The sequence below is a fragment of the Pseudopodoces humilis genome, chromosome 14, assembly GCF_049639895.1.
Source record: "Pseudopodoces humilis isolate 2021_Gansu_Grassland_sample_001 chromosome 14, ASM4963989v1, whole genome shotgun sequence".
In the NCBI taxonomy this organism is placed as follows: domain Eukaryota; kingdom Metazoa; phylum Chordata; class Aves; order Passeriformes; family Paridae; genus Pseudopodoces; species Pseudopodoces humilis.
Genome location: NC_142213.1, coordinates 9,986,202 through 9,996,837, shown reverse-complemented (window position 1 = coordinate 9,996,837; position 10,636 = coordinate 9,986,202). Strand labels below are relative to the sequence as shown.

The window sequence follows — 10,636 nt, the reverse complement described above, 5'->3', positions numbered from 1 at the left end:
GCGCGGAGCCCTCCCGCTGGTTGGGCCCGGCCGCGGCAGCCCAGCGGGGTCCTGCCAGTCCTTCCACTGACAACACCCCGCGAAGGAGGAGCCTCGCCGGGCCGTGCTGAAGGCGTCAGGAGCTGCAATTTCCAACTTAGCATCTTGGCAGGACCCTTCGGAAAGCGAGAGCGAGGAGGAAGGGGGGAAAAAAAAGCCCCCCAGTGCAAGGGGGAGAGAGAGAGAAAGAGAGGAGGGGGGGAGGGAAAGAGGGGAAAGCAAGGGGGGGAGAAAAAGGAGGAAGCGGTGCCCGGCTGCAGGCGAAAGCGGAGCAGCAGCCCCGGCGCAGAGCAAGGTGCCGCCGCTGCCCAGCTGGCGAGGGCGGAGAGGCGCCCGCGAAGCCCCGGCCGCAGCCGCCCCAAGCCGGCAGCGCGGCGGCTCCCTCCCGGCGCCTTGGGCTCCCGGGTATATGTGTGCGCCTGGCCATGTCGTATCCTCAGGGTTACTTGTACCAGCCGTCAGCGTCCTTGGCTCTCTATTCCTGCCCGGCGTACAGCACCAGCGTGATCTCCGGACCCAGGACCGATGAACTTGGGAGATCTTCTTCGGGCTCCGCTTTTTCCCCTTATGCCGGATCTACCGCCTTTACCGCCCCTTCCCCGGGTTACAACTCCCACCTCCAGTACGGCACCGACCCGGCCGCAGCCGCCGCCGCCGCCTTCACTTCCTACGTGGTAAGAGCAGCCGCGGGCAGCCGGCACCGCGTCGGGCACGACGGCATCCCACGGGCTCCTGCCCCCCCACCCCCGCCGGGCCTGCTTTTTTTTCCCATTTAATTTTTGAGATCTCGGGGACAAAAGGGAGCGCGGCTCCTCGCCTCGCCGCCCAACTTTCCCGCATCGCCGCCGTGCCCTGCCTCACACTGTTGCTGGCGGCAGCGGCGGGCAGGGCCGGGCGCGGGGGGAGCCGCTGGAGAGCACGGCCCTGGCGGGGACCGGTTTCATTCCCTTAAAAAAAAAAAATTAAAATTAAATGTATAAAAACCACCAATCATAGTTTGCAACAATTAGCTTGTTGTGATTGAAAAGGGAATGAACTCAGGACCGGTCGGCGATGGGAGAAATCCGGGCGATAAATCCAGGCAACTTTCCCCTGCACGGTAATAATTAGGCTTAAATATTGCGGAGCTCTAATCCCATGGCCGCGAGCTGCTCCGCGGGGTTGCGCGGGAAGGGAAGGGAAGGGGAAGGGGAAGGGGAAGGGGAAGGTAGGGCACTGCGCCGCCGTGCGCGCCCGCGGGGCAGCGCGGGGCCACTCCGTGTGCGGGACATCCACACCACAGAGCTGCGGCCACAGCCAACGCCCCGCAGCTCCCCCCAAAACCGGCGACTTTGGCTCAGCTTCTCCTCTATGTTTAGGGCAGAGTTTCACATTCCTTCTTTCCTTTTTATGTATCCATTTCTTTTATTTTGCCTTTTTATTTTTTACCCTCTCCCCCCCCCCCCCTTTTTTTTTTTTTGTTTCTTTTCTATCTTCTTTTCTTCTTCCCTTTATTTTTTCCTCCTCCCGTCCCTGGGCAGGGAAGTGCGGCCCAGCCCGCCCGGCCGCCTGGGCCCGGCAGGTTGTCTGCCGCGATCGCAGCGCGGGGGGGAAGGCTCCGGCCCCCCTGCCGCTGTCCGTCCCCACGCCGCGCTGCCCACTTGCTTTTCCGCTCCTGCATTTGGCTAGAACCGCTGGGTTGCTGCAGGCAGCCGGTGGTCTCTGGGAGCCGGAGCCTACGGGCCCCGGAGAGCTCCCGGGAAAGAACCGGGGGAGAAGCCGGGCAGGGCCAGGCGCCGGGGGAGAGGCGGCGGGGCGCGGGCAGGGGCTGCGGGCAGGCCCTGGCGTTGCCTTTGCCCTGTCATTGCCGCCCGCGGCCGCTGACCTCGCCCCTCTGGGCCGCTCTCCCCTCTCTCCCCAGGGCTCGCCCTACGACCACACGCCGGGCATGGCCGGTTCCCTGGGGTACCACCCGTACGCGGCGCCGCTCGGCTCCTACCCCTACGGGGACCCCGCATACCGCAAGAACGCGACGCGGGACGCCACGGCCACCCTCAAGGCCTGGCTCAACGAGCACCGGAAAAATCCCTACCCCACCAAGGGCGAGAAGATCATGCTGGCCATCATCACCAAAATGACCCTCACCCAGGTCTCCACCTGGTTCGCCAACGCGAGGCGGCGGCTCAAGAAGGAGAACAAAATGACCTGGACCCCACGAAACCGCAGCGAGGACGAGGAGGAAGAAGAGAACATCGACCTGGAGAAGAACGACGAGGACGAGCCTCAGAAACTGGAGGACAAGGGGGACCCCGGGACTCCGGACACAGGTAGGACAGCGAGCTCGGCCGGGTCACCGGGGCCGCGCCCTCGGGGCTGCCCCCGGCCCGGTGCTGCGGTGGCGGGCGGCCTGTTCCCCCGAGCGGGCAGCCGGGGCGGGGGGAGCCGGCGGGCAGCTCTGCGGGCCTGGCCACGGCGGGGACCGAGGGGTGGGCGGCGAAGTGGGTGGGCGGGTTTGGGGGCGCAGGGCGAGCCCGAGAGCTGCCCCCCCACCCCTGTCCTTTCTCCCGCTACCAGGAGCGGCGGATCCCAAGGCAGCTCCGGGCTGCGAGCGCCTCCAGGAGTCCCCCGGCCCCCGGGAGGCCGAGAGCGGCCTCAGCGACTCGGATTGCAAAGAGCTAGCGGAGGAGCGGCTCGACGGGCCGCCCGGCCCCCACAAGGCGCCCGGTGCTTCCCCGCTGGGACCGTGCCCGGCGGGCCGCGGGCCTCCGCCGGCGGGCGGCGAGGAGCCCCCGCCGTCCCGCCCGCCCTCCGCCGCCGCCGGGCCGCCGCACGCCGCCGACCTGCACCCGCTGCTGCCCGCCGCCACCGGCGCCTCCGTCATCCACTCGCCGCAGCAGGCGGCCCTCGCCAAGCCCAAGCTCTGGTCGCTGGCCGAGATCGCCACCTCGGCGGACAAGGCTAAGGAGGCCGGCGGCGAGGCGGCACCCCCCGGCCCCGCCGTGCTGGGCGGTGGCGGCCCGTCCCGCTCTCCGCCGCGGCCGCGCTCTCCGGCCGCGCAGTGCCCCTTCCCCAACGGGGCGGTCCTGCCCCGGCCGCTCTACTACACGGCGCCCTTCTACCCCGGCTACACGAACTACGGCTCCTTCGGGGCCCTGCACGGGCACCCCGCCGGCGGCCCCGCCGCAGCAGCCCCCGGCTCCCACTTCAATGGATTAAATCAGACTGTCCTCAGCAGAGCCGAGAGCCTGGCTAAAGACACTAAAATGATCAGGAGCCAGTCCCAAGTAGACCTTTGCAAAGACTCACCTTACGAACTGAAGAAAGGTATGTCCAACATTTAATATCGGCTTCTCATCCCTAACCCCTTCTGGGACTGTGGTTTTGTTCCTTTTCTTTTTCTTTTCTTTTTATTTTTTATTTTTATTTTTCCTTTTTTAATTTATTTGAGAGAAATAATAAATTGCTTTGGCAGTTATTTTTCCAGTACCAAAAGAAAAACAAAACAAACAGAAAAAGACCAGCTCCCCCCTCCCTCCCAGCACCCTCTTCAAAAGTTTATAAGAGTCTATTTGAAATGGCTGGGTGGAAACCACCCAGAAATGTCTTAAGCAAGTGAAAAGCAAATGAGTGACACGCTCTCTCTCACACACACAAAGAAGAAAGATTTGTATTAAATCTTATTCTGTATATTTAATGTAGCTTTTTTGTATTTAAATTGATAATACAGTATCTTTGAAGTAAATTATGAAATCAAGACAACTGTACAGGCATTAATGTTGTTTTCGTAATATAAATATATACATTTCTGTGTCTTTTTCCGAATTGTTTCATAGTTTTAAAATATATATATACAAGTTTAATTTAATTTTTTATGCCTATTGTTTTTTTTCCCTTGGGTGTAAGTTAAACTATAATGCAAAAACGAGACAAAAAAAGGAAATAGGTTATACATATTAGATTAAAAAAAAACCCAAACAAACTTGCAGCCGCCTTTGTAAAATGCAAATATTTAATTAAAAGAGATTTTTAACAGAATCAAAACCACTCTCTTTTTGCAACGGGCAGACATGTGCATAGCTGCGGAAAAATAAAAGCACGTCTTAAATGAGACGCGGGGCTCCACTGAGGACCTCACAGTAGTACCTGAAGCCTTTTTGGAAGTGGCAGGAAATTTTTAAAAGGTCGGGGGCTCCGGAGGCGAGAGCCGGCCGCGGGGCCAGGAGAGGCGGCGGCAGCGGGACGGGGAGGGTGCGGGAGGGACGCTGTTCCCAGAGGTGAAGGCTTAAATCAGGCCACGCACAAAAGCACTTGTTAGAAACACCAAATCGAAGGGCAGTCCCATCTTTTAACCTAATTACTTCCAATCAGTGTCGTGTTTTATGCAAAGCAATCAGCTGGTGAACTTTGCTAATGAGTTCGATTTTCTGCCAGATTTAGCCCGCGTCGCTGCAGCAGCGGTGCTGCGGCGGCAGCCGGGGCCGCCGACTGCCCGGGCAAAGGCGCTCGGTGCGGCGGGGGCGGCCGCGGCCCCTTTCCCTTCCCCCGCTGCCCACGCCGGCTCTCAGCGCCGCTGCCCCCGGGGTTGGGGCGGTCCCGGCGGGGCCCGCGGGCGCGCAGCCCCGCGCAGGGCCGGCCGCGGGCGCGGTGCTCCCGGCGCTGGCAGGTAGGTGTCACACTCGGCCCGGGTTTGGCTCCCGCCGCCCGCTCGGCCTTGCGGGAGTCCCGCGGGGCCGCGCTCCGCTCCGCGCTGAGCCCGCAGAGCCGCGGCTGATGGTGGGACAGGGGCCGCGCCGCCGGGGCCATCCCAGGCACCAGACGTCCCTTGGGTGCGGGCACAGAGAGCCCCCCGAGCCCCCTCCGCGCCGTTCTGCCCCTCCACAGCCCGAGGCAGGGGGAAGCGGGTCCCCGAGCGGATTAGGGGCGCCCCAGAGCAGAACCTCCAACCAAGACTCAGTTCCCGTTCGTGCGGCTGCCCGAGCGGCCCCGGTCCCCTGCAAAGAAATAAAGGCGAGGACTGTTCCAGCACCCGGCTTTGGGGACGGGTCTCTCCTTGTTCAATGTGGATTTTGGGGGTGTCAGCTGTACGCTGACATCGACACTGCTGAGGTGATGGGAGTATGACTGGGACCTCTGGGGCTGGTGCCGAGATACCCCTCCGTTTGCTTGGAGTTTTTTTCTTTACGAGGCAGATAATTATTCTGTAATCTCTTCAACTTTGTCAGAGCCATTTATTATCTGTAACAGGTTTATTCATGCATATTTACATTTTACGGGATTTCAAATAGTAGTTTGTATTTTGAGTTTTAAAGATGCAGTCCATGTTCGCTTGGTTATACGATTTTTTGTAGATAATCTGGTTTAAAATCAAAATTGTTTCAACTAAATGTGCAAAGAATCAGATATTCCTGGGATGATAGTATGTTATTTTGTAATTTTATTAATGATAAATTATTTTTTAAAAGACGCTCGAATTCCTCCGTTGGATATTTAATTTCCAGTCGGTGAGACCTGCAGGAAGGCGTATTTTTCGAGCAGCAGTGACCTTTACTGGACTCACCTGCCTTGTTTAAAACGGGATAAAGTTCTCGCGGCGAGGGGCAGGGCAGAGCTGGCCGGGGTAGAAGCAGCCCCGATGTGCGGGGCTGGAGGCGAAGCGCCGCGGGCCCCGTCCCCCCGGCAGAGATCGCCTCCGGCTGAACTCGGAGAAACTCCCTAGCGCCCTGTGCTAGAGGGAGCGACAAAGCCCCTCAGGACCGGGCTCCCGAGACAACAGGTTCTGCAGAGGGACGACTACCTCAAAATAAATAGGTTTCAAGTATTCATCTAGTTATGGGGTTTTTTTTTTTAATTGTCGTGCTACCTTTCCACAGCTGATCTTCCGATCTATGAAAAAGCTATTTTGCAAAGCAGCTTAGGAGCTTCGCTCGTTCAAAAGCCCTATTCCTTATACTCAAGGCTATTCTGAATAGTTCTATTAGTGATCTCAATACGGTTTTCGTTTGATGTATAAATTCCTAAGGGAATTAACCGTTTCCTTTAGGTTGCAGCCTGTCGCCTATTTTAAACCATAACTATTATTGTAGCCCAAACCATTTCATACAACAATTTTATTCATCACCCTTTTCCCCTGGCACAGGAGATAATACTGTATAGCCATTCTTTAACATAAACACGAATTTACCAGTTTCTTTTCCGTAACGGAGTAGGGGGGAGGGGGCAGCGTTCGCCTTTTTTTTTGCCTCTGGCATGTTAATTTATTGTTTAAAAAAAAAAAAAAAAGAAAGAAAGAAAAAGAAGTGAGGGTATCTTAAAAGAAAAATAACGCCTGCTGCCAGTTAGAGCTGCAGTAGGTTACGCAGGAGCAGCCCTCGGAGGGGCCGGGAGCGATTCTCCCGCTGGGAGCGGAGCCCTCCTGGGGCGCGGCCAGGGCGGCGGGCTGCCCCGCGGAGCTTTGGGGCGGGAGGGCTTCGCTGTCACTGCGAAGCACTTTTTGGGCAGGTGAGGGGGAAGAGAGGGGCTGGCGGTGGGGTCCTCCAGATTGGACTTTCATCAGCTCGCCTGGCAGCAGGTGCTTGTCCAGGGGCGCAGGTGGGAATGGCTCAGCCTCCGCGGGGCGCAGCTCCGCTCCCGGAAGAAACCTCTCAGCCCTTTCCGTGCCCACTCCCTCCCCTTTCTGTCCCGGACCCCACGGCACGGCCCTTGATGGGGCGGGGGGACGGCGAGCTGTCCGCCGCCCCCTCGACGGCGCGGGTCGAGCGGTGCAGGTGGCAGCGGGGTGCAGCAGAGGGGCTGCCCTCTCCAGCAAGTGACAGTCCAACATCCCCCCTAAAACCCTCCAGCTCGGCCGACAGGTGTATTGGCTCGGCAGGGCCCAGGCGTGGGGCGGCAGGAACAGCTCAGTCTCCAGGTAGACACGTCCGCGGACCGAGGATCCGGGACCCTAGAGGAGACAAACGGGGGCTCCCGGCGGAAAGCGGCAGCTCGCCGGGCAAGGAGCGCAGCTCGCCTCGGGGAACCGGGGCCACGGCCCCCTCCCCGCCCGTCCGAGCCAAGCGCTCTGTCCCCGGGGAAGGATGAGGCTTTCCCGGAGAAACCCGGGCAAGTGTCCCGAGGTCAGCCGTGCCCGTTCCGATGGGCCTACCGACACCTCAGTGCGCCCGGGATAAGAGGACCCCAGGCGGGCTGCGAGCCCAGGGTTGCAGCCATTGCTCCTATCCATCCCATCCACGGCAAAATTCTCTCAGCTCTGGAAGCAAAGAGACTGAGCTGGGGGTGCGGTCCGCAGCCAGCACAGGCCCCGAGCTCTGGGTGGGAGCCCCCTGTACCGCCAGCCCCGGTTCTCAGTTGCGGGGATGGAGGGCGAGAGAGGCGGGGAGCCTGGCGCAGCCCTGCTGCTTCCTCTTTCACGCTTAAAAACAAAACAAATCCTAATTTAGACCCTCAACACCCCGGACCGTGTTTACATCCTTCCCCCCCCCGCTGCTCTCCCCGCGAGTGTTGCCTTTCCAATTGTCATGATTAACCTACGGGGCTCCCGCTCGGCGCGGAGCCTCCGCGGCGGCCGGGACGGCGCGGTCGCGTCTAATTGGCTTATTGAACCTCCCCCCATCCACCTGCCCCGCCCCGGCGAGAGGTTCTGAACAGCATCTTCTCTCGTCCTGCCTAGGAGCTACGTGAAAGCCCCTCCGCCAAGAAAACACGGGAAACCACACGGTCAGCAAGTTTAAAGGAGGCGAATAAAAAAATATCACGGGGTTTTGCAGTGGGGAAAAGTACAGGAACCTCAACCCAAAGCTGAGACGAGTTTAGAAAAAAAAAAAAAAAAACAAACCCAAAGAAAACAAAGGAAAACTCGTCCCCACGGCCCGGTCCGGCCGGAGCCCAGTGCCGGTTGCAGCCGCGGGTACTCCCGAGCCGGCGGTGCGGCGCTCCCGGCTCCGCAGTGTTCCGCCCGCCCCAGCAGCAGCAGCCAGGCTCGGGGCAGGCTTGGAGCAGCACGGGAGTGCCGGGGAGCCCGCCCGCCCCCCGCCCTACCACCCCCCTCCCGCTCCCCTCTTTCTGTGACCTGCCACGATTATTAGTAAGGACATCTGTGGCTGGCAAGGGAACAAGTGTTACCAAAACCAGAACCGGCTGTTTTTCCAAATGAGCAATATGTTAATTCCTCATCCCCCCTCTGGTTTCTTTAAAACCTGGCACAAATACATCAATGGCGGAGAATAAGGAGCCTTTGCAGAGAACAAGTGGCAGTTTTGAATTTACCTTTTGTGTGCGCCTCAGATGCAATCTTGAGGCATTTTTTCCCTTCTCTCCCACAGAAAAAGAGCGTTAATCTGCCCTATCTTGGGACCCAAAAGGATTGGAGTGGAGTAGATATTCACTGGAATCACATAGGGGAATAAGGGTCTTGCTTTATTGAATCATCAAATCCCAGGAATGAAGCTCTTAATTAATTATGGGTGCTAAAAATTCAGGCCAGCTGTTTCTTTTTACTTGGCTCTGACAGAGAAAGACAAAGTCTACATCGAGATCTTCTAAGGCGCATTCAGCATAATTCAGCGCCCTCGGCGGCGCTCCCGGCCGCGGCGCGACCCGGCGGTGACAGATGGCGCATTGTCCCCGCATTCCTCCACCGCGCCTCCGCGGGTGCGGAAGCGATCTCCCGGCGGCGCGGCCCGACTAACCCGGGGACCTTTCTCTGCCAGGGAGAGGGCTCGCCCGGGACCGGCGAGGGGTGAACGGGCCGTGCCTGGCCGAGGTGCCGGCCCTGCCCGACGGGGCGGCCGCGGGAGAGGCTCCTGCGCAGGCTCTGCCTTTTCCTGCCCGAGAGCGCTCCTCAGGCGCCTCCTCCGCCCCCGGCAGTCCCAAAGCTCCATTCCCAGTCCCTGCCCCTGCTCCGAGGCTGCGGATAGAGCCCCGGCACCCAAGTCCTCCTCGGCTTCCCTCGCTGCACCCAGCACCCCCGGCGAGACCTCCACGGGACCACCTATCGCTGACGCGAGGGACACGGGGGGCCCCAGCATGGGCGCTTCTCCTTTTCTCCCGAAATCAGAAGCGTTTCCTTGCGCGGCCGCGGAGTCCCCCGGGAGGGCTGTGCCGGGCCCCGCAAGGGGCAGGAGGCAGCGGGAGTCGCAAAGGCGCGGAGAGCCGCGCAGGAGGGACCTGGCCGGGTCACCTCCATCCCGCTCCCGCTTTTGCGGGGCGGCTGCGTTCTCTGAATAGCCGGTACTCAACGGGAGCAACCCGCGATATTTTCACAGCCAGATTGCAGGCGAGGGACGGCGGCAGGGCTGCCCGAGCCTCTCTCGCCTCCTCCTGCACTTTTCTGTCAGGGAAATCTCTGCCGGTTCACCTCGGCGGGAGGCTGGAGCTGGGGTGCTCAGCGACTCCCCGGGGTCGTACCCCGACGGCCGCTTCCTGCAGCCTCAGCAGAGGATCTCTTCACCTCCAACTACCAGAAAATAAATGTCCTCCGCACGGCGTTACTCATCTGTTATAATTAGAGCATGTGCGAACTCGCAGCGGGTTGATGCAGGCACTTGTGCAATAAGCAGCTCTTTCTGCCGTGGCGGTGCTGCGCGGGCAGCCCGGCAAGGGCCGGCGGGGGCCGCATCCTGCCCCGGGACCGCATCCTGCCCTGCGCCCGTCCTGGCTCGGCTCGCCCCTGCGTCCGCCACGGGAAGGGAGCGGCATCGTCCTGATACCTCTTTTCTCCCGAAATTGGCTCTTATTTGCCTAAAGCTAACCACAGACCTCTCCACGCTCATGGCTGATGGATGCAAATGTAAATGTGCACTTATTTAATTGGATCAGGTCCCAAGATAAAAGAGATAAACGGCTCCCAGTTTGCCAAGTTATTTTCAGAGGCATGCAGTGATGTGTGGAGGGAAAGTTAATGAAGAGGAGAAGAGACACACTGTACTTAAAATACCTCAGGTCTAGACTCGGGGAGAGGGAAGCATGGAGCTCCGCCGCGGCGGATCGGCGGGGGGCTCCGCGCAGCGCGGCCCGGCGGGGCCGCAGGTACCGCACGTAGCTCCTCACCCGAGCCGTGGCGGGCGGGGGGAGACTGCACCCTGAGCGGCAATTAATGCTCTTCCCCTCTTCCCTCCACCAAAATTGTTCTCCGTTACCGCAGTCTCCCCTTGTTCCTCCCCGTGTTCTACATCCGTATGCATGAGACATTAACAGACGGTTATTGATACAAACATAGTTTTTGTTGCTAAAGGCCTTCCAAAACAAATTCTCCGGCTGAATGCCAATGTATGCATGTTGGCTGGTGACAGCTGATTAGTGAAATGATTTACGGCCAAGTTAAAAAAAATGATACTGTCAAAGGCAGCAATTTGAAAAAAAGATAAGACAGTACAGCCTCAAGGCTTCCCACTGTAAAGCCACCCAACAAATCTAAACCTACACTACAAATATCTGAAACACTCAAGGAATCAATTGGTCGCAGATTAAATACAGTCTGTATTCTGACTCGCCGTGGTAATCTGTAACTCTCCACAGGAGCAGCCCCTCGATTTATGCCTCCAGCCTCACCTGCGGCAGGGCCGGCTCCTGCCTGAGTTGCCCTGCCGGCCTCCCAGCATCCCTGCAATTGGAGACTTAGGCC

General features: G+C 59.2%; 1 protein-coding gene across 2 annotated transcripts; it reads left to right on the top strand.

The window, feature by feature from the left end:
• Positions 1-274: 274 nt before the first annotated feature.
• On the top strand, positions 275-4,015 carry IRX5 (iroquois homeobox 5). 2 transcript variants are annotated; one of them, XM_005526356.3, is made up of 3 exons: positions 275-713; positions 1,940-2,345; positions 2,596-4,015. In XM_005526356.3, the coding sequence occupies exons 1-3, from the start codon at positions 465-467 to the stop codon at positions 3,357-3,359; spliced, it is 1,419 nt and encodes a 472-aa protein (XP_005526413.2). In that variant the 5' UTR covers positions 275-464; the 3' UTR covers positions 3,360-4,015. The 2 variants fall into 2 exon arrangements, with proteins under 2 accessions (XP_005526413.2, XP_005526412.2); XM_005526355.3 differs by having other exon boundaries at positions 2,593-4,015.
• Positions 4,016-10,636: the final 6,621 nt, after the last annotated feature.

What these genes read in the sequence shown, in the direction of transcription:
- IRX5 (XM_005526355.3), top strand. Translation starts at nt 465, where the DNA reads ATGTCGTATCCTCAGGGTTACTTGTACCAGCCGTCAGCGTCCTTGGCT. An exon ending in CCGCCTTCACTTCCTACGTG is followed by an intron (nt 714 to 1,939) that starts GTAAGAGCAGCC and finishes CTCTCTCCCCAG; the next exon opens with GGCTCGCCCTACGACCACAC. An exon ending in CCCCGGGACTCCGGACACAG is followed by an intron (nt 2,346 to 2,592) that starts GTAGGACAGCGA and finishes TCCCGCTACCAG; the next exon opens with GAGCGGCGGATCCCAAGGCA.